This window comes from Eutrigla gurnardus (genome assembly GCF_963514095.1).
Source record: "Eutrigla gurnardus genome assembly, chromosome: 2".
In the NCBI taxonomy this organism is placed as follows: domain Eukaryota; kingdom Metazoa; phylum Chordata; class Actinopteri; order Perciformes; family Triglidae; genus Eutrigla; species Eutrigla gurnardus.
In genome coordinates this window covers 977,542-1,000,420 of record NC_139916.1, presented here as the reverse complement: position 1 = coordinate 1,000,420, position 22,879 = coordinate 977,542, and the positions used below count along the sequence as shown (strand labels likewise).

Below are 22,879 nucleotides of genomic sequence, written 5' to 3'. Positions count from 1 at the left end.
ATACTTTTACTTTTCCACAGGAAACACGTTTTTCATGTTCGACCACTTTGAGGAGTGATGGGGAACGACACGCAGTAATACTCTCTCACAGACAGTAATACTCTCTCACAGACAGTAATACTCTCTCACAGACAGTAATACTCTCTCACAGACTGTAATACTCTCTCACAGACTGTAATACTCTCTCACAGACAGTAATACTCTCTCACAGACTGTAATACTCTCTCACAGACTGTAATACTCTCTCACAGACTGTAATACTCTCTCACAGACAGTAATACTCTCTCACAGACTGTAATACTCTCTCACAGATTGTAATACTCTCTCACAGACAGTAATACTCTCTCACAGACAGTAATACTCTCTCACAGACTGTAATACTCTCTCACAGACTGTAATACTCTCTCACAGACAGTAATACTCTCTCACAGATTGTAATACTCTCTCACAGACTGTAATACTCTCTCACAGACTGTAATACTCTCTCACAGATTGTAATACTCTCTTACAGACAGTAATACTCTCACAGCCTTTATTAAAGGCAGCCGGACGGAGACGTGAACACCGTCTCACAGGAAACAGGAGGATCAGAGGTCAGAGTTCAAACTCATTTTTCAATATGAAGAAAGGTAAAAGTCCGGAATCGGGAAAGATCTGCTACCAGGGCCTCCACATGGTTCCGTCGGGGCCCGGCGGCTGCTTCACTGCAGCCTGCTTCTGTCTGGGGGAGGAGGAGGAGGAGGAGGAGGAGGAGGAGGAGGAGGGGGCCGCCGTGGCGTGGAGGAACCCCGGCAGCATCACTTCCTCCAGGGAGCCGGCGGACAGGAAGTGCAGCGTCTCCTTCCAGCAGCGGGAGTAGCCGTGGCCGTGAGCTGGCGTGTGATTGGCCGGCGGGCCCCGAGGATGCAGCCGCTGCTGCAGGAACGCCACGGTCATCTCCAGGACGTCAGCCTTCTCCAGCTTGGCGTTGGGGTCCTGCTGCTGGAACTCCTTCTCCAGCAGGACCTTCAGCTGCTCGATGCAGCCGTTGATGCGGTCTCGCCGCATCTTCTCCACCGCCGGTTTCCTCAGCTGAGGGACAAAGACGGGAAGCGGAGGTCAGAAAGGAGGCGCAGAGAGACGGTGTGAGGAGGCGCAGAGCAGCAGGACTTACCTTGTGTCGGTCTCTGGTGGACGGCGGGGAGACGGGAGAGGCTCTGGTGCTGCTGGGAGCCATGCTGGTCGGAGCAGAGTGAGCTGTGGCCCCGAGGAGCCCCTCCTCTACTTATAGGCCACATTAGCATCACAAAGCCATGAGTCCCAGGCAGATCAGCGTTCCCACACTCTGAGGCCGGGGGGCGGGGCCAACTACAACACAGAGAGCATGATGATGGTGAACCGGCCTCACGGCCTCCTGGAGGAGCTGCTGCTGACAGGAGGAGCTTTATTACCTGGGAACCTTCCTGCTGTCTGACGGGCAGGCGGCTGCAGATGTGCACACACACACACACACACACACACACACACACAGATAAGCAGACAGCAGCTGACTCCAGGTCAGTTTCCAGGCTCGGTGCAGGTGGACTGACCTGAGAGCTGCTGCTGTGTGTTTGATCGAGCACGCTTCATATTTTATTTTCCAGGAAGATTTTTATTTTACAGGATTTCTATTTTTTTCAGCTCACATGATTAAAGATATTTTCTGATTTAGTTCAGAACAAACTAAAATACTTAAAGAGACGAGGAGGAAAATTGGAGGGAAACGAAACTGTCAATTAAAGACAATTATGGTGTGAAGGCACACTTCTATTGTCCTCCTCCTCCTCCTCCTCTCTTTAGGAGCAGATGTAATAAATGGGACGGAGAGTGTGGGAAACCAGGCTGGGATCCTGCTCACACACCCTCCAGTCAATAGAGCCCCCCCCCCCCCCCCACACACACACACACCTCCCCCCATCCTCAGAGCCTCCACAACACACGTGTATAATTTCTTTCATGACATTTAGGTTGAGGAAAACTATCACGACATGCAGACTGGAGCACCGGTGTCATGGTAGCATAGTAGCATGGTAGCATGATTGTGACAGTAATGTGGTAGCGCTGGTAGTGTGGTAGTGCTGGTAGTGTGGTAGCGATGGTAGTGTGGTAGCGCTGGTAACGATGGTAGTGTGGTAGCGCTGGTAACGATGGTAGTGTGGTAGCGCTGGTAGCGATGGTAGTGTGGTAACGATGGTAGTGTGGTAACGATGGTAGTGTGGTAACGATGGTAGTGTGGTAGCGATGGTAGTGTGTTAGCGCTGGTAGTGTGGTAGCGATGGTAGTGTGGTAGTGCTGGTAGTGTGGTAGCGATGGTAGTGTGTGGTAGCGATGGTAGTGTGGTAGCGCTGGTAACGATGGTAGTGTGGTAGCGCTGGTAACGATGGTAGTGTGGTAGCGCTGGTAGCGATGGTAGTGTGGTAACGATGGTAGTGTGGTAGCGATGGTAGTGTGTTAGCGCTGGTAGTGTGGTAGCGATGGTAGTGTGGTAACGATGGTAGTGTGGTAGCGATGGTAGTGTAGTAGCGCTGGTAACGATGGTAGTGTGGTAGCACTGGTAGCGATGGTAGTGTGGTAACGATGGTAGTGTGGTAGCGATGGTAGTGTAGTAGCGCTGGTAACGATGGTAGTGTGGTAGCGATGGTAGTGTGGTAACGATGGTAGTGCGGTAGCCGTGGTAGTGCTGGTAGTGTGGTAGCAATGGTAGTGTGGTAGTGCTGGTAGTGTGGTAGCGATGGTAGTGTGGTAGTGCTGGTAGTGTGGTAGCGATGGTAGTGTGGTAGCGATGGTAGTGTGGTAGTGCTGGTAGCGATGATAGTGTGGTAGCAGTGGTAACGATGGTAGTGTGGTAGCGATGGTAGTGTAGTAGCGCTGGTAGCGATGATAGTGTGGTAGCAGTGGTAACGATGGTAGTGTGGTAGCAATGGTTGCCTGGTAGCGATGATAGCATGGTAGTGTGGTATCATGGTAGCGATGGTAGCATGGTGGAGTGGTACTGATGGTAGCGTGGCAGCATGGTAGCGATGGTAGTGTGGTAGCATGGTAGTGTGGTAGCAATGGAAGCATGGTAGTGTGGTAGCATGGTAGCCATGGTAGCATTGGTAGCATGGTAGAGTGGTACTGATGGTATCGTGGCAGCATGGTAGCGATGGTAGCATGGTAGCAATGGTAGTGTGGTCGCTTTATAGTGGTAGCATGGTAGTGTGGAAGTGATGGTAGCATGATAGCGATGGTAGTCTGATAGCGATGGTAGCATGATAGCGACATGTTGATTAAAATCCGGCATCATCGGAGCCTAATGCATGCTGGGATACGTCGGACCGTGAAGGTTCCTTCAGTTTCAGCCTCTGAATCAGGAAAACAAAGCCACAGTCTCTGAACTGGGACCCTGACCATGTCTCACTCTGTACACCTCACCTGTCTCACACCTCACCTGTCTCACATCTGACAGGTCACACTGAGCCGACAGGAAGCAACGGCACCTAAAAATATGTGGCCCCGCCCCCTTTCTCCTGGGGACCTCCCCCTCCCAGTACAAATCATTCCTGAGGCTCCTGTGATGGACCAGGCTTTGGGAGCTGGGAACAGCCTGACCTTGGACTCTTGGTCCTGGATCTGGTCCAGGGAGGTCAGGTGACACCATCGTCCCAGAGAAGACACGCGTGAAAACAGTCCGTCACTTTGGGTTTCTGTAAGAACGTCGAGAGAAGCAGCTGTCATGTGACTTATAAACTCATCAGTTAGTGCAGCTTTATATTTATAATATATATATATATATATATCATGGGCGAGCGGTCATATTAAGCTATAAATGCAGTGCATGCCCAAGCCCTTCAATAAAAATAATTGAAAATATTAATCTGGCAGTGTGTTCAATTATACAATACCTTAGTTTTACTGTTTTGGTCTTAAATCCGTGCCTAATCTGTCCCGTTTTGCTTGCGAAAAGCTGGAAAGCTGACAGCTGTGACACTGTGACACCGAGTAGTACAGTTACTGCTAAAGGCCGTGTTTACTGTAGATGAGCATTTTGAATGGCAAAAAAGCTGTCAGTGAAGCAGCTTATCTGCCAACGCGCATGCGCAAAAATGACTTGTTTGAATTGTTCAGCGGGAAACTGTCAGTGGTTCATTCATTGTGTAGCCTGGTCAAAATGGCTGAAAATATTAATTATATTCAGGCTTTGCGTTCAGTGCCGTTTTCGCGGAGACCTTTTGAGGAAAAGAAAGCTATAATTTCAAGTGGACGGCCTACTCCTGAAGTAAATATCACAAAGACTGCAAAGAATTCCGTCCGTCACTTTCAAGCTAGCGCGTATGAGAAACATAAATGGCTAGCTAGCCGACCCCCCTCCCGTCAAACGATCCGGTCTGACAGCGACATATTGCCTGTTCATTCATGAAAACCATCTCGAAACACTCTCAGTCAAACAAGGTGGGGAATGAGAAATCTGCGGCGCTACTAGCCTAGTTCGTTTTAAAAACACACCGGCAGCAGCGCCTACTGATCTGAGACGTGTCAGTGAGTTACTGTAAATGCTGTGCGGAAAACCAGCTGTGGTCTGTGATTGAGGTGCAGACGGGTGAGTTTGGAGCTGACGAGAGGATCGCGCTGACGACCGTTTCGTTACATTTTTCTCATTGAAAAACTATACAACTGGCATTTAGATGATGTTCTCCATAAAAAAACAAGTGAAATACTGTAATAACAATTCGGTTTTAGTAATCAACCGCTTATAGTGATCATGGTATTGACACTTCAGCATGACCACAGTAAAAGGTCACCGCTCGCCACTGATATATATATATATATATATATATATATATATATATATATATATATACTTTTATATGTACTATTATAATAACAGCTGGTAGTTTAATCTATTATAATAGTAAATCCTGTATTTATTACATTTGTATTAATCTCATCTGCAAAGTAACTAATGATGTCATAAGCAGGTAGAATATTACCTGTGAGGTGTAGTGTTACTATAAAGGATGAAGTACAAGTACCTCAACATTGTACTGAAGTACATTTGTTCATGTTGTGCTCCAGCGATTAGATGGCACCAGAGCACCTATTTACCTCTCATTATCCCACCTGCACACTCGGAGGAGTATGTGCTGGGGGTCTGGGTCTCACGTGCCCCCCCTCCCCTCCTGGTCCAGATGGCCCATTGAGGGCCGGAGCTTAATGAGGGTCTGGAGGATCAGTGGCGGCCGCCACAGGGTGGGCGGGGCCTGAATGGAGGCTGAAGTGTGGGAACGAGGATCCGCCTGCCGCTCTCACACATTCCTCAGAGCAGAGTGCTGCTGGGCGTGTGTGTGCGCACGTGGAGGGTGTGTGTGCACATGGGGTGTGTGTGTGTGTGTGTGGCGGTGTGTGGAGGGGTCCACTCTGACCGGGGGGGGGGGGGGGGGGGGGGGGCACTGGAATGTGTGACTCACGTGTCAGGAACGCTCGGCGAAGACCAGAAGAAGAGAAGCTTTCAGCGTCTGTCTCCTGCAGCTTCATGGTCATCAACACCACTAAAGAACTTCCTCCGTCGCCAGGGCAACCCTCCTCCCATCAACCATCAATAGAAGCGTCCAATATTAGAAATGAATAGACCAAAAGAAAAACGCAGCACAAACAACACCATTAAAAATGCTTCAAAGTACTTCAAAATCCCACTGAAGTAATAGTAACGAGGTACTCCCAATTCAATTGTATTTCTAGTGTCATATCACAACAGAAGTCATCTCAGGACACTTGACACAGAGTCAATACAATCTCAAAGTCCCAACATCACCCAGGGGGCGGAAAACTGCCTTAATAGGCTTTTAAAGGCGGGTCCACACCGGACCGAAAATCGGCGTCTTTGAGAGAGTCGGCGTTCGTGACATGAGTCTCCTTGGTGTGGTCGCTCGAATCGGCCCACGTCGGCGTTCATTTCAGCCGATTCAAATGTGTAATCCGCCATTCGAGTCGGTCATTCTTTTACCATTCTGATTGGTGGAGGCTAGCAGCTTGACTAGCGAATCAGTGAAGCCCGGAAGTGACGATGGTAAACATACCAGATAACCAGTGGAATCGGGTTACATTTTCGATTTTTCCGTTCAGAGAGTAATCAAAACTACAGTCTACAACCTCACTCTGCTGACAACAGTGACTGGTGAGGACAGCGTGCTCTGTGTTATGGTCTAGAGAGGACCGGCTACTTCAGGTTTTCGTGTTTTTTGGCCCACAATACAGATTAGCGCCGCCTGTTGTTTTGGAGACATTACATCTCGCGCAAGCGCGGAACGTATGGCGTCGGCTGTAATTCTGTAGGTGTGAACCGCCCATGTCGTTGTTCGAGTCGGCCATATTAAGTAGCCCGACTTCATTTTCCGACGCGAGTCGGGCAGTTCTTCCGGTGTGGACTCGCCTTTAGGCAGAAATCTGGTGCAGCTCAGGCCCTTGGGTTCCAACTGCATTTGGTGTTGGTAGTAGTATAGTAGTAGTAGCATTAACAGTATTGGTAGTATTAACAGAAGCAATCTCAGTTTCACTAAAGTATATTCTCATTTTTTCACCTGCTTATGTCAAGTCCGGTCTGCTTTTGTGAGCTTTTATTTTGGCGGGAGTTTGGTGTGAACGGTCCAGCTGCTGCTCGGATCACGAAAAACGACCAAAGTGTATATTATTATTGTCATAGTAATAATATTGTATTTTACAGATGGATCCAGTAAGGTTGCTGTTCTAGGTGTCACTCTGATCCACCCGTCGCTCTTCCACAGTCCAAATATGGTCACTTCCTTCCCGGTTCCTTCCTCAGATGGAAATGGCTGCAGCCGATTATCAGCTGGTTTATTGGTGATATCCACGATGACGCCTTGTTGCTGAGCAACAGCTGGAGAACGAGTCCTTATTGATAAGACATGGAGATTTCTATATTTAAAGTATAAATACCTGAAAATCAACTTGTGTCTGTTTGTAAGTGGAAGAAGACTCTTGAAAGTGTAAAACCTCTTTGTAGTCCAACTGGACTCACGTGGACCCGGATGACCCCTATAACATCACGTCAGCTGTTGGCCAAGACCATCAGGTGGTCACTACAAGGCTGCAGTGGAACGAGTCCAGCAGCGCCCCCTGCTGGAGGATCTCAGCAGGGTCAGCACCGCAGCTACCGACTATTCTCACAGAAGAAGAAGAAGCTCCAGAGGATCAGAGTGGATCTGGACTGGAACACACACACACACACACACACACACACACACACACACACACACACACACACACAATGAAATGAAATGAAAAGTTTGGAACATGATGCTCACACTGTATTTTCTTCCAGTGTGAGGAAACACTGCTGGTCTCTGAACTAGAAGGAAACAAACCGGCTTGAAGAACCTCCAGAGATGTACATGTCTTTCACTCCATCTGGTGGTCATTCTCTGTCATTACACAATTACAGCAATTAATGGAAGTATTACACACTTTTTAAAATTCTAATAATAATCATTATTAGAATATTATAATATTAATAATGCAGGTAAAAGAAAAAAGTTTCAAGCCAGCTAAGATATTAGCGGTTACATTAAAAAAGGTATATTAAATATATAAATTACACACCTTTGACTTAATAGTTGACCTACTGCACGTAATAAAATAACAAAGAACATAATGATAAGGTAATGCATTTGTTTTCTCTGTTAAAATCAGAAAGTAAAGAAGAAGAAGGTGAAGAAGGCCGCGGAGACGTGATCGAAAGTTCAACAAGCGGCTCTAAAATAGAACCTCTGAATGTGGCCTGTGATTGGCTGAGGATATTTAAAATGCTCGGTGATTGGCTGCTCGTGACCCGCCTGTGGAACGTTCCATTTCGGAATGCGGAGGGGGGTAGAGAACAGTGTTCACCGGGAAAACGAGCTTCTCTCCGTCGGTTTGATCGCATGAGAACATTCACCGTTAAACTGATACACGGTTCTCAGTGAATCCGGTATTTTAACCCCCCAGCGACACTACCGGGACATTAGCACGGTTCAGCGGTGGGAGGAGGCATGGCCCGCCCTACTATACCTCTGATTGGCTTACCCTAACGTACTAGCCAATCAGAGGCGGGATAGCTCGGACGCGTCTCCGCCATCGCAGGATTCGTACTCGGGTAGTCAGTCCTCCTCCAGACGTCTCCGTCGGACCCGTATCTGCCCAGAGTTCGATCCGTGCTCAGGTGTGTCCGAGGCCGCGTCCGCTCCGTTTCCTCCACCTGTCAAAGACAACATGCTGCGCGTGAGGGCGGCGGCGAGCCAAGCATGGAGGGGGTGAGTACGAGCGCGAGCTCCTGGCACGAGACGCCTTCACCTACACCAGATGTCAGCCAGCAGCTAATGCTAACCGAGACATGTTGTGATCTGTGGTAGGACGGGGCGTGACGTGACGTGACGTGACGTGACGTAACGTGACGTGACGAGTAACCACGCACGAGTAACCACGCTGTTAATTTGCTTCACGCAGTATGTAATAATATGAAAGGTTGAAGTAGCTCCTTCCTCTGCTCCTCTTCCTCAGTGTGATACCAGCTGATCTTCTGACTCCTCTCTGGTTGTATAGAAGTCTATAAGAAAATGGTCCTACTTCTCTCTGCTGGCCACCAGGGGGCGACTCCTCTCTGGTTGTATAGAAGTCTATAAGAAAATGGTCCTACTTCTCTCTGCTGGCCACCAGGGGGCGACTCCTCTCTGGTTGTATAGAAGTCTATAAGAAAATGGTCCTACTTCTCTCTGCTGGCCACCAGGGGGCGACTCCTCTCTGGTTGTATAGAAGTCTATGAGAAAATGGTCCTACTTCTCTCTGCTGGCCACCAGGGGGCGACTCCTCTGGTTGTATAGAAGTCTATGAGAAAATGGTCCTACTTCTCTCTGCTGGCCACCAGGGGGCGACTCCTCTGGTTGTATAGAAGTCTATGAGAAAATGGTCCTACTTCTCTCTGCTGGCCACCAGGGGGCGACTCCTCTCTGGTTGTATAGAAGTCTATGAGAAAATGGTCCTACTTCTCTCTGCTGGCCACCAGGGGGCGACTCCTCTGGTTGTATAGAAGTCTATGAGAAAATGGTCCTACTTCTCTCTGCTGGCCACCAGGGGGCGACTCCTCTCTGGTTGTATAGAAGTCTATGAGAAAATGGTCCTACTTCTCTCTGCTGGCCACCAGGGGGCGACTCCTCTCTGGTTGTATAGAAGTCTATGAGAAAATGGTCCTACTTCTCCCTGCTGGCCACCAGGGGGCGACTCCTCTCTGGTTGTATAGAAGTCTATGAGAAAATGGTCCTACTTCTCTCTTGATGTATTATCTCAGTAAACATTGTAAACATGAGTTTATGGTCTCAATCTCTAGTTTCAAGTCTTCTTCAATCCAGCGTGATGTTCATTTAGTACATTATGGTCCATTTAGAGTCCACCAGACCAGAAAGCAGGGGATGCTTTAGGGGGCGGGGCTTACCTGCTGATTGACAGGACTGGACTACCACAGCTGTAAGGTGTGTTCAGTGACCTTGACTCTTTATCTTCTCACAATCAGAACTCCCCTGTTTATCTGTGACTTCTGTAACAATAAACTCCTTCAGCTCCCAGATGTTTGTTATTCTCTCTCATGAACCAGCTGTGACCTTCAGTCTGAACGTTTTGACTGGAGGAGAGAGAGAGAGAGAGAGATCCTGCTGTGATGAAACTGGATAAAACCAGAACAAGTTGTTCATCAGAAAATGACTAAAGTCCAGTGAAGCAACAAAGGAAGTCTCTGAATGTCTTCAGACCGACACTCTTTTATGTGTATATATATATATATATATATTTATATATATTCAGGGCTCAACGCTAAGGTTTTTTCCCACTTGCCCGGTCGGGCCAGTGGGTCTGAATTCTACTTGCCCGAAGTCAATTTTCACTGGCCCCAAATATAAATAGTTTTTTTTTATTAGTGGTTATCAAATAACGACAAAGATTCAGGTAAATTGTTATATTTGATCTTTATTTACAATGTATGAATAATTCTGACATTGTTGGAACATTGGTATTTTTTTTTTGCGGTTTTATCCCATATTTTAATCTTGGCCTCTCAAACTTTGGCACAAAAATAAATAAATAAATAATCCCCTCACACCCGACGTGCTGTCTGACCTGCTGACAGCCATCGTCCTACAACACGTTCTGCATTGTAGTTGGCGGTAGCAGAGCTATGTAGCGGAGTAGCGGGAGTTTCGCAATCTCGATTTTGATTGGCCAAGACCAAAAAATCAAATAGTACGCCAAGCATTACAACAAGCCTTATCCAACGAGGGCAAGGGGAGGGGGCAACATCATAACTTTATCGATGATGATCGTTTTTTTTTTTTTTTTTTTTTGCTTCGAGTCCTCCACTTGCCCGAACGGGCAAGCGGGTTGTCATAGTTACTTGCCCGACGTGGCGTTTTACTTGCCCCGGGACGTCGGGCAATCCTTATTGTTGAGCCCTGTAATATAACTCTCATATTCAGTTTCTATGATTCTGATGATCACATGAAGGAAGCCAGGATCTGAATCTGTTATTAAGAACATGAACAGAATGTTCATGTTCAAAGTTAATGTTTGAACCAGCACGGCCAAAGTCTCACGTTTCACCCTGTCACCCCAGCCTGGGACCGGTCTGCCTGTGATGAAGACCAGATCCAGTTCAAAGAGGGTCTGGCTGGAACCAGTTCAGGACCCAGATTTTCACGGTCCCTTCAGGTCAAAGTCTACCTGTGCTGTGTTGCTAACTGTTTGTGTGTGTGTGTGTGTGTGTGTGTGTGTGTGTGTGTGTGTGTGTGTGTGTGTGTGTGTGTGTGTGTGTGTGTGTGTGTGTGTGTGTAGGTTCAGAACGTTCCCCCGTGCGGCGGTGGAGGTGAAGAATGAGCCCATCCTCGGCTTCTTGGAGGGCAGCGCTGAAAGAAAAGATCTGCTGAAGGTAAAACCTGCGTGCCCCCCCCCCCCCCCCCCCCACAGTCCTGTAACAGCTGGTTCCACCCCCCCCCCCCCCCCCCCTAAGTCCTGTAACAGCTGGTCCCCCCCCCCCCCCCCCACAGTCCTGTAACAGCTGGTACCCCCCCCTCCCCCGCCCCCCCACAGTCCTGTAACAGCTGGTTCCACCCCCCCCCCACAGTCCTGTAACAGCTGGTTCCACCCCCCCCCCCCCCCCCCCCCAAAGTCCTGTAACATCTGGTCCCCCCCCCCCCCCACAGTCCTGTAACAGCTGGTTCACCCCCCCACAGTCCTGTAACAGCTGGTACCCCCCCCCCCCCCCACAGTCCTGTAACAGCTGGTACCCCCCCCTGCCCCCCCCACAGTCCTGTAACAGCTGGTACCCCCCCCCCCCCCGCCCCCCCACAGTCCTGTAACAGCTGGTCCTGTTCCCCTGCCCCCCCCACAGTCCTGTAACAGCTGGTACCCCCCCCCCCCCCCCCCCCCCCCCCACAGTCCTGTAACAGCTGGTTCACCCCCCCCCACAGTCCTGTAACAGCTGGTACCCCCCCCCTGCCCCCCCACAGTCCTGTAACAGCTGGTACCCCCCCCCCCCCCCCCCCCCCGCCCCCCCACAGTCCTGTAACAGCTGGTCCTGTTCCCCTGCAGGCGCTGGCCGGTCTGAAGGGGACCACGGAGGAGATCCCCTGTGTGGTCGGGGACGAGCATGTGTGGACCAGCGACATCAGATACCAGCTATCAGTAAGTCAACACTGATGACATCACAACTCAAACACTTAATATTGACTGTTGGACAATAATGTCATTAACCACCAAATACCCTCAATGCCCTCCGACGTTTCATCTCTAGTCATACATCTGTAATAAACGTGTGTTTTGAGTGTAACGGCTGAGAAATGATGATGGAAGTAGGAGATGGTCATTCCCATACTTATTATGGGTTTTTAAAAAACAATTAAATGATACCCTTTGATGCAGAATTGGACCGTTGTGACCCCTTAGATTGATTAAACATTTTCAAAAAATCCTCCCAAATACCACATTAAGATCTTAAAACTCCAAGACAAGTCATCTGGTGTCTGAAACGTTTGACATTTGGAGATTTCTGCATTCATTATTTCATTCGTTGTGAACAGAATACGTAAGGAAGTCAAACATCCTCTGAACGTCTAGTTTGTGGTCTCACTATGTGAGATGGTTTCTATGAGGACTCACACCATCACATGTGAATCCGGTTCTGAGTTTCTCCCAGTCAGACCACATCTCTACACTTCCAGTCGTTTGTGGAGCCCAGTGCCCAGAAGTATTGACATTGTTAGAATATGTGAAAATAACACGTAAATAAAGAACTGTATGGGATCAGTCGGATACATTTCCTCTGCTAGAACAGAATGCTGTGATTTAAAAAACTGCCATGTCATGTTGAGCTTATTTGTAAACTCATTGACTTTGTTTGTTTCTCTTCAAAGCCGTTCAATCACGCCCACAAAGTGGCAAAGTTCTGCTACGCTGACAGGGTACGTTCCAAAAAAGACCTTTACGTGGAGCTTTCATTTCTTATTCTTACTTTCTGACTTTACGAGTTCAGCTCTGCTAAATGTAGGTGTTTAAAATGAGAGACTGCTGGACCAGTCACAAGGACGTCTGTTGGGTTCTGACTCGGTTGAAGGAAGTCCTCGTTCAGGTCCCTGGATCATCGGCTACATAGAGCCGAGTGTCGTCTGCATAGGGGTTGAATATCAATACTGAGCTTGTTGATCATCTTTGATCCCCAGAACAGATTCAGTGCCCTGAAACCAGACTGGGACTTGATGAAGTTCTGGTAGACGAGCTGAAGTCGGCTCGTCCAGAGAACCTTTTTTAAGTTTGTGTGCACGATTGCAGTTTGGAAAATAAAACTGTTGTAGGAAGAGTTGAGAATAGAAGATCAGCCAACAGTCTGAGTTTTAGTCAATCACATGTTTACTGCTGAACCACTTCCTTCCTGTTTGGTGCCGGTAGATGTGTCAGGAACGGTGTTTTTAATTATGATGACCTATATGTTCGTCAGGACGAGGTTTTCCCTCCACGTCCGCTTGAATCCACGTCGTTTTTGAAAACAGGCTGTAGAAATAAAGCTGACTCATTTAACCAACTCCTTGTTTTTGCTGGAATGTTCCAGGAGCTAATCAACAAAGCTATTGCGGCGTCGCTAGCAGCGAGGAGAGAGTGGGACCTGAAGCCGGTCCAGGACCGCGCCCAGGTTCTCTTCAAGGCCGCCGACCTCATCAGCGGACCCAAGAGAGCAGAGATCCTCGCCAAGACCATGATCGGCCAGGTACAGAAGACCCCGCTCAGCTGACCACAGTGTTTCTGGTTGGTCGGCATGTTGTTGGGTTTGTTTGTTTAATCGCAGCGTTTGTGCTTGATTACATGGAGATAGCTGCTTGTACGACGGTGTGTTAGGGCCGCTGTAGGGAGAGAAAGTGAGCCGGTCTGTCTGCATCCTGCAGGGAAAGACCGTGGTCCAGGCGGAGATCGACGCCGCCGCCGAGCTCATCGACTTCTTCAGGTTTAATGCCAAACATGGCGTGGAGCTGGAGCAGCAGCAGCCGCTGGACGCCGAGGGGAGCACCAACACCATGTTGTACCGCGGCCTGGAGGTGAGCGCAGCATGGCTAAGTGTTCGGCTACAGGTTCAGGTCAGGACCTGGAGTGTGCGGTCTCATTTACCCGTCTGTCTTTCCACCTGTCTGTCTCCCTGTCTCACCTCAGGGCTTTGTAGCCGCCGTGGCCCCTTTCAACTTCACTGCTATTGGAGGAAACCTGGCAGGTACGCCGGCTCTGATGGTGAGTGTCGTCTGTGTACAGCAGCGTTGGTGAGAGACGGGGTGCGTTCCATTCAGGTCAGGAGGAGCCCATCCTCCCTCGCTCTAGCTGCGTCCGATCGATGCTGATGCTGAGTTGGGAAGCAGCTTGTAGCATCTTTGTAGCCACAGAGCTGCTGAACCTCCTGTATCAGTTCTGGGTCCTGGACTGGAGGTCTACCTTTGTGTTTCCAGGGTAACGTGGTGCTGTGGAAGCCCAGCGACACCGCCATGTCGGCCAGCTACGCCGTCTACAAAGTCCTGAGGGAGTCCGGTCTCCCCCCCAACATCATCCAGTTCCTACCAGCCGATGGTCCGGTCTTCGGGGACGCCATCACCTCCTCCGAGCACCTGGCGGGCATCAACTTCACCGGCAGCGTCCCGTAAGGACGTTTATAGAGCATGCTGGGAACTCGTAGCTGCAGTCTCACTTAAATATCCGGTTTTCTATTCGATGTTATCAAAGAGAGCTTGTGCTGCTGATGGTTTGGTTCCTTCCTGAATCTCAGAAGCACAAAGTATTTAGCAAACTAAATACTGTAGGAATACCAAAGTAATCCTCAAAACATAATTCTGTACAGTAGAAGTACTCATTCTACTTCTTTACTCTTTACTAAAACTGGAAAAGTACTGAAATATACTCAAAGTAAAAGTCTCCTTATGAAGGACATTTCTACTGAACCTCACATCATATTCATAATAAAACACAAATAATTTGTTTTTGTTTTTGTTTTAGGACATTCAAGCGTCTTTGGAAGCAGGTGGCCCAGAACCTGGACTCCTACAAGACCTTCCCCAGACTGGCAGGAGGTGAGCAGGACCTCCGGTCAGACCTCCAGTCAGACCTCCTCAGTCAGACCTCCCCAGTCAGACCACCAGTCAGACCTCCTCAGTCAGACCTCCTCAGTCAGACCTCCAGTCAGACCTCCTCAGTCAGACCGCCTCAGTCAGACCTCCAGTCAGACCTCCTCAGTCAGACCTCCCCAGTCAGACCACCAGTCAGACCTCCTCAGTCGGACCTCCTCAGTCAGACCTCCTCAGTCAGACCTCCCCAGTCAGACCTCCAGTCAGACCTCCTCAGTCAGACCTCCTCAGTCAGACCTCCTCAGTCAGACCACCAGTCAGACCTCCTCAGTCAGACCTCCCCAGTCAGACCACCAGTCAGACCTCCTCAGTCAGACCTCCTCAGTCAGACCTCCCCAGTCAGACCTCCAGTCAGACCTCCTCAGTCAGACCTCCCCAGTCAGACCTCCAGTCAGACCTCCTCAGTCAGACCTCCCCAGTCAGACCTCCAGTCAGACCTCCTCAGTCAGACCTCCCCAGTCAGACCTCCTCAGTCAGACCTCCAGTCAGACCTCCTCAGTCAGACCTCCCCAGTCAGACCTCCTCAGTCAGACCGCCTCAGTCAGACCTCCAGTCAGACCTCCTCAGTCAGACCTCCTCAGTCAGACCTCCCCAGTCAGACCTCCAGTCAGACCTCCTCAGTCAGACCTCCTCAGTCAGACCTCCCCAGTCAGACCTCCCCAGTCAGACCTCCTCAGTCAGACCTCCCCAGTCAGACCTCCCCAGTCAGACCTCCTCAGTCAGACCTCCCCAGTCAGACCTCCCCAGTCAGACCTCCCCAGTCAGACCTCCAGTCAGACCTCCCCAGTCAGACCTCCAGTCAGACCTCCTCAGTCAGACCACCAGTCAGACCACCAGTCAGACCTCAGTCAGACCTCAGTCAGACCTCCTCAGTCAGACCACCAGTCAGACCTCCTCAGTCAGACCTCAGTCAGACCTCCAGTCAGACCTCCAGTCAGACCTCAGTCAGACCTCCAGTCAGACCACCAGTCAGACCTCCAGTCAGACCTCCAGTCAGACCTCCCCAGTCAGACCTCCTCAGTCAGACCTCCAGTCAGACCTCCTCAGTCAGACCTCCCCAGTCAGACCTCCCCAGTCAGACCTCCAGTCAGACCTCAGTCAGACCTCCCCAGTCAGACCTCCCCAGTCAGACCTCCCCAGTCAGACCTCCCCAGTCAGACCTCCCCAGTCAGACCTCAGTCAGACCTCCCCAGTCAGACCTCCCCAGTCAGACCTCCAGTCAGACCTCCTCAGTCAGACCTCCAGTCAGACCTCCAGTCAGACCACCAGTCAGACCTCCTCAGTCAGACCTCAGTCAGACCTCCCCAGTCAGACCTCCTCAGTCAGACCTCAGTCAGACCACCAGTCAGACCTCCTCAGTCAGACCTCAGTCAGACCTCCAGTCAGACCTCCCCAGTCAGACCTCCAGTCAGACCTCCCCAGTCAGACCTCCAGTCAGACCTCCAGTCAGACCTCAGTCAGACCACCAGTCAGACCACCAGTCAGACCTCAGTCAGACCTCAGTCAGACCTCCTCAGTCAGACCACCAGTCAGACCTCCTCAGTCAGACCTCAGTCAGACCTCCAGTCAGACCTCCAGTCAGACCTCAGTCAGACCTCCAGTCAGACCACCAGTCAGACCTCCAGTCAGACCTCCAGTCAGACCTCCCCAGTCAGACCTCCCCAATCAGACCACCAGTCAGACCTCCCCAGTCAGACCTCCCCAGTCAGACCTCCCCAGTCAGACCTCCAGTCAGACCTCAGTCAGACCTCCCCAGTCAGACCTCCCCAGTCAGACCTCCAGTCAGACCTCCTCAGTCAGACCTCCAGTCAGACCTCCAGTCAGACCACCAGTCAGACCTCCTCAGTCAGACCTCAGTCAGACCTCCCCAGTCAGACCTCCTCAGTCAGACCTCAGTCAGACCACCAGTCAGACCTCCTCAGTCAGACCTCAGTCAGACCTCCAGTCAGACCTCCCCAGTCAGACCTCCAGTCAGACCTCCCCAGTCAGACCTCCAGTCAGACCTCCAGTCAGACCTCAGTCAGACCTCCAGTCAGACCTCCAGTCAGACCTCAGTCAGACCACCAGTCAGACCTCCTCAGTCAGACCTCCAGTCAGACCTCCAGTCAGACCTCCAGTCAGACCTCAGTCAGACCACCAGTCAGACCTCCTCAGTCAGACCTCCAGTCAGACCTCCAGTCAGACCTCCAGTCAGACCTCCCCAGTCAGACCTCCAGTCAGACCACCAGTCAGACCTCCTCAGTCAGACCTCCAGTCAGACCTCCCCAGTCAGACCTCCTCAGTCAGACCTCCAGTCAGACCTCCTCAGTCAGACCACCAGTCAGACCTCCTCAGTCAGACCTCCAGTCAGACCTCCAGTCAGACCTCCTCAGTCAGACCTCAGTCAGACCTCCAGTCAGACCTCCAGTCAGACCACCAGTCAGACCTCCAGTCAGACCTCCTCAGTCAGACCTCAGTCAGACCTCCAGTCAGACCTCCAGTCAGACCTCCTCAGTCAGACCTCAGTCAGACCTCCAGTCAGACCTCAGTCAGACCACCAGTCAGACCTCCCCAGTCAGACCTCCAGTCAGACCTCCTCAGTCAGACCTCAGTCAGACCTCAGTCAGACCTCCAGTCAGACCTCCAGTCAGACCTCCTCAGTCAGACCTCCAGTCAGACCTCCCCAGTCAGACCTCCAGTCAGACCTCAGTCAGACCTCCAGTCAGACCTCCAGTCAGACCTCAGTCAGACCTCCAGTCAGACCTCCTCAGTCAGACCTCAGTCAGACCTCAGTCAGACCTCAGTCAGACCTCCAGTCAGACCTCCAGTCAGACCACCAGTGAGATCCCTGATCAGATGTTGAAATTCTGATGTAGGAGTTTCCTTTCACACTTTCAGAGTGCGGCGGGAAGAACTTCCACTTCGTCCACAAGTCTGCGGAGGTGGAGAGCGTGGTGAAGGGAACCATCCGCTCCGCCTTCGAGTACGGAGGCCAGAAGTGCTCCGCCTGCTCCAGGATGTACGTCCCAGACAGCATGTGGCCCCAGATCCGGGATCAGCTGCTGGAGATCCACCGCCAGCTCAAAGTGGGAGACGTGAGTACCGCTAGAGTACCGCTAGAGTACCACTAGAGTACCACTAAAGTACCACTAAGGTACCACTAAGGTACTAATAAAGTACTACATTCCCCAGCAGCTCAAAGTGGGAGACGTGAGTACTACTAAAGTACTGCTAAAGCACTACTAAAGTACCACCAAAGTACTCTGAAAGTACTACTAGAGTACCTCTTCAGTGGGAGGCGTGATGTTCTTGATCAATACTGTGATTGATTCCTGTTGTTTCGGTCCTGCAGCCCGTTGAAGACTTCAGCACCTTCCTGTCAGCCGTCATTGATGACAAGGTGGAGCTTCCTTCAGTCTTTTCAAAATAAAAGCCCCTCTAATGGTATGTGCATGTTTACAGCGTTTCCTCCTCTGTTTCCTCCCGAAGTCGTTCGCTCGGATAAAGACGTGGCTCGATCGTGCCAAATCATCGTCCACGTTAAAGGTCATTGCTGGTGGTAACTATGACGACAGGAAGGGCTACTTCGTGGAGCCGACCATCATCCAGACCAGCGACCCTCAGGATGCCATCATGAACGAGGTACGACCTGCTTTCCATCCTCGTACACGTTTCTAGTCTAGACGCTGCTCTTTATGAGGCTGTATAGATGTGATGTAGTGACCCGCAGACGCCACCAGGGGGCAGTGTCTCCAGTGGAACAGAAAGCTGAGCTCAGAGAGACTCAGCGGTTCCGTATTTTGTTGCCTTAAGAAGCTGATAGTTTGTAGTCAGGACGTCCGTTTTGTTTTCGGATTGAAAGAAAATGCGAACTAACGTAACAAACAGAGTTACTCACGTGATTTGGAGGTATTTTACTTCATTTCCTGTTGCTGCATTTTGATCATGTGACGGTTGCAGCCTCCGGTCAGCTGATTGGTTCTGATTGGAGACGGAGCTCATTGTAGCCGTACCGGCTGTGTGTGTGGTAGAGAGAGGGGATATTAAATTACCCAGCATGCCTCCCAATCCTAATCTGTATTATGAACATGTGTTTGTCTGCAGGAGATCTTCGGACCGGTTCTGTCCGTCTACGTTTATCCTGAGAACGACTACAAAGAAGTCCTGCAGCTGATCGACAACACGTCTCCGTTCGCTCTGACTGGAGCCGTGTTCGCTCAGGACCCGTGAGACCCGTTCACCTCACACCTGGACCAGGACCTGGACCTGGGTTTACCTGAGTCTTAGAGAGACATGTTCACCTCACTCACACACACCACTACCAGGACCTGGACCTGGGTTTACCTGAGTCTTAGAGAGACATGTTCACCTCACTCACACACACCACTACCAGGACCTGGACCTGGGTTTACCTGAGTCTTAGAGAGACATGTTCACCTCACTCACACACACCACTACTAGGACCAGGACCTGGGGCCCGTTCCAGAAAGCAGGTTTTCCTGAAACTCTAAGTTTGTTAACCCTGAGAAGAGGGAGAGTTTTCCGTTCCAGAAAGAGAGGTAACTCAACCTTTAGGTCAGTTACCATGGTAACTGACTCTGTGAACCTAACCTGCTCGCTGGCAGGTTAGGTTCAACAAACCCTGAGTTTCTCCTACATGTCTCCGCCTTTTTCTGGAATCTGAACCAACTCTGAAAAAAAGTTGCCATCCTTTCCTCGTCAACCATTGATATGGAAATAAACGTGATTCTAGCAGCTTTACATCGGGAGAGGATTTTAATTACCATTTTTCCTACCAATCACATATCTAAACAATATCCTCATTATTGACATTACATATCGCGGACATAGTCCAGATTCTTTGCAGAGCTCTTTAGATTTTTTGCAAACGGGAGTTTTCTGAAAAAGGACATTTCTTTGCTGAAATAGCTGCTTATATTTACTGTTTAATATGTGAAATATGATTAAAATCATATGCCTTAGTCTACATATTTGTGCAATGTTCGTATGCTTAATTTTCAGCTGAAGCCACTTTCTTTTTGTGCCTGGGGGGATAACACCTACATGAAAATAATTATTAGTTAACTGCGCTACTTTGTGAACCACGGGAGTTGAACCCGTCGCCTGCACCGTAGGCAGCGTTTCTAACCGTTACACCACAGAGGTGTTCTACGAAGCTGAACATGAAGACTTATCACCTTTAGACCAATCGACTGTTTCATTCAGTTATACACATTAAGTCAGGCCGTAAATGTCCGCCACACCAACTATCTCTACTTTACTGCAGTTACGTTGCTCCGCTTTCTCAGGAGGAGCTCGTTATCTCCATAAACACTCAGTAATATCTAATAACTCTCTCCCGGTGAACTAATTCAAAACCACTGTTCTGGAACCGAAAACTCAAGAGTTGCCCATCTCAGAGTTGGTTGAGCCTGCTTTCTGGAACGGGACCTGAACCTGGGTTTTCCTGAGTCTTAGAGGGACACGTGTCCATCACAAATAAACGTCCATAAATAGAAATCCCAGATGAACCGACTCTGCAGAACTTAACTGAGAATCTTCATGTTTTCTATTTGACTCGATGTGAACCAGTAGAGACCAGAACCAGGTCTAAAACCTCCCTGTAGATGACAGACTGCTTGTTCTCTGCTGGCCTTGAGTCCAGTTTCTTACGTCCCTGGTGTTTGTGTTTGTAGGAAGGTGATTGAGGAGGCAGCTAGAGCCCTGAGGAACGCCGCAGGGAACTACTACGTTAACGACAAATCCACCGGCTCCGTCGTCGCTCAGCAGCCATTTGGTGGCGCCAGAGCTTCAGGTAAGAGCCTGTCTCACCCTCCATGCCATCGGAGAGGGAGACATGTAGGGGGACAGGGAGACATGTAGAGACAGACAGGTGACCAGTCTATCACAGGGAGACATCCTCTACCTAGTCCTCTTCCTAGTCCTCTACCTAGTCCTCTTCCTAGTCCTCTATGTAGTCCTCTATCTAGTCCTCTTCCTAGTCCTCTATGTAGTCCTCTACCTAGTCCTCTATGTAGTCCTCTATCTAGTCGTCTACCTAGTCCTCTATGTAGTCCTCTATGTAGTCCTCTACCTAGTCGTCTACCTAGTCCTCTACCTAGTCCTCTATGTAGTCCTCTACCTAGTCGTCTACCTAGTCCTCTATGTAGTCCTCTACCTAGTCGTCTACCTAGTCCTCTACCTAGTCCTCTATCTAGTCCTCTACCTAGTCCTCTATGTAGTCCTCTACCTAGTCCTCTGCCTAGTCGTCTACCTAGTCCTCTACCTAGTCCTCTATGTAGTCCTCTACCTAGTCGTCTACCTAGTCCTCTATGTAGTCCTCTACCTAGTCGTCTACCTAGTCCTCTACCTAGTCCTCTATCTAGTCCTCTACCTAGTCCTCTATGTAGTCCTCTACCTAGTCCTCTGCCTAGTCCTCTACCTAGTCCTCTACCTAGTCCTCTATGTAGTCCTCTACCTAGTCCTCTGCCTAGTCCTCTACCTAGTCCTCTACCTAGTCCTCTACGTAGTCCTCTACCTAGTCCTCTATGTAGTCCTCTACCTAGTCGTCTACCTAGTCCTCTATGTAGTCCTCTATCTAGTCCTCTACCTAGTCCTCTATGTAGTCGTCTACCGAGTCCTCTGCCTAGTCCTCTACCTAGTCCTTTATGTAGTCGTCTACCGAGTCCTCTACCTAGTCCTCTACCTAGTCCTCTATCTAGTCCTCTATCTAGTCCTCTACCTAGTCCTCTATGTAGTCGTCTACCGAGTCCTCTACCTAGTCGTCTACCTAGTCCTCTATCTAGTCCTCTGTGTGGTCCATTATATATCTGCTCTCCACCAGGAACCAACGACAAACCCGGAGGTCCACACTACGTCCTGCGCTGGACCTCGCCTCAGGTGGTGAAGCGGACCCACGTCCCCCTCAGGGACTGGAGCTACTCCTACATGGGCTGAGTGCAGCGCTGCCCCCTGCTGCTAACACCGGAGCCCCCATGAGTCTTTGCACTGAAACCTGGACCTGAATGTATGTGAGGAGACCTGCAGCAGAGCGGCGAGAGTCCTCCGTTCGCCACCGTGGAGCGTCGCCATGACGACGCACTTTACCTGCCGCCGCTCAGCTGCTTCCTTAATCCAATGATTTGAGTGGTCAAAGACAGCTATCAATAGTTTTATTTTTTAAATCCTGAATCAAATTAGATCTCAGTCAGTCATTGAATCGACTTGTCAACAAGATCGATTAATAATTAGAAAAAAATGAATTCAGATTTTTATGCTTTTCTTACTCTTCCATGATGAAACTGACAAAACCCGATGTGAGATCAATCAGCTTGTAGGTTAATTGAGCCAATACCGTATATATATATAATATATAATATTATTTCAGGTCAATGTCGGGATATAAAGTGTTCCTCTATGCCAGTCTCTGAACACAAAGCCTTTTTATGTCTCATATTTGTTAGTTTTACGATGAAACAAATGTCTAGTAATCTAATAATAATAACAACTAACGTCGGAGGACTGTGAAATGGGTCGTTTGTCTCGCTTGTCCTCGTTTCTTGGACGTTTGTGTGGCAGTGAAGCGTTTCCTCCGGTCAACAAACGGATTCTAAGGAACGCATGCAGCCATAGTTTGATTCCAGTCCTGATCGAATGCAGACGATGAAACGAAAACGAAATGAAAGTTCTCTGTCTTTTATCAAACAGTTAACGTGTATTTTCTGAAGAGTATTTTGTATTTTAATCGGTCAATGTTCAGAACATGCCTGCCTTAGTAACTCTGAATTCAGATCATTTTTTGACAATAAATAATAAATTATTTAAGTCTAAATCAGGACTCTTTTTTTGTTCCCTGGCTTCTATTTATTTAATACATGGTTTTCAAACAGTGATGCGTCTCCTCAAGTTTAACCAGGTTTTCACCAAAACTCACACCCGATGTATGAAACAGTGACTCGTTCATCATCGTCATCATGTTTTACTGAGATAATACATCAAGGGAGAAGTAGGACCATTTTCTCATAGACTTCTATACAACCAGAGAGGAGTCGCCCCCTGGTGGCCAGCAGAGAGAAGTAGGACCATTTTCTCATAGACTTCTATACAACCAGAGAGGAGTCGCCCCCTGGTGGCCAGCAGAGAGAAGTAGGACCATTTTCTCATAGACTTCTATACAACCAGAGAGGAGTCGCCCCCTGGTGGCCTGCAGAGAGAAG

The 22,879-nt window shown here is 49.5% G+C and overlaps 3 protein-coding genes across 4 annotated transcripts in view; 2 read left to right on the top strand and 1 right to left on the bottom strand.

Moving 5' to 3' along the window:
- The window catches only part of mkrn2 (makorin, ring finger protein, 2), a 294,103-nt gene extending 283,944 nt beyond the window's left edge, over nucleotides 1-10,159 (top strand). Inside the window, exon 11 of the mRNA XM_084034441.1 lies at nucleotides 10,150-10,159. The gene's annotated coding sequence lies outside the window, so the exon portion shown is untranslated. The remainder of the gene's footprint in view (nucleotides 1-10,149) is intronic.
- Nucleotides 632-1,791, bottom strand: LOC311029413 (transcription factor HES-5-like). Of its 2 annotated transcripts, XM_084034548.1 has the most exons (3): nucleotides 1,431-1,791; nucleotides 1,154-1,347; nucleotides 632-1,071 (listed from the first exon to the last, which is right to left on the bottom strand). In XM_084034548.1, the coding sequence occupies exons 2-3, from the start codon at nucleotides 1,214-1,216 to the stop codon at nucleotides 658-660; spliced, it is 477 nt and encodes a 158-aa protein (XP_083890674.1). In that variant the 5' UTR covers nucleotides 1,217-1,347; nucleotides 1,431-1,791; the 3' UTR covers nucleotides 632-657. The 2 variants fall into 2 exon arrangements, with proteins under 2 accessions (XP_083890674.1, XP_083890673.1); XM_084034547.1 differs by having other exon boundaries at nucleotides 633-1,071; nucleotides 1,154-1,790.
- Nucleotides 8,118-22,494, top strand: aldh4a1 (aldehyde dehydrogenase 4 family, member A1). The gene is made up of 15 exons (XM_084034367.1): nucleotides 8,118-8,303; nucleotides 10,867-10,960; nucleotides 11,623-11,715; nucleotides 12,444-12,491; nucleotides 13,136-13,291; nucleotides 13,467-13,616; nucleotides 13,729-13,803; nucleotides 14,016-14,203; nucleotides 14,557-14,630; nucleotides 17,562-17,758; nucleotides 18,016-18,063; nucleotides 18,153-18,305; nucleotides 18,768-18,889; nucleotides 20,360-20,478; nucleotides 21,508-22,494. The coding sequence occupies exons 1-15, from the start codon at nucleotides 8,263-8,265 to the stop codon at nucleotides 21,618-21,620; spliced, it is 1,671 nt and encodes a 556-aa protein (XP_083890493.1). The 5' UTR covers nucleotides 8,118-8,262; the 3' UTR covers nucleotides 21,621-22,494.
- Nucleotides 22,495-22,879: the final 385 nt, after the last annotated feature.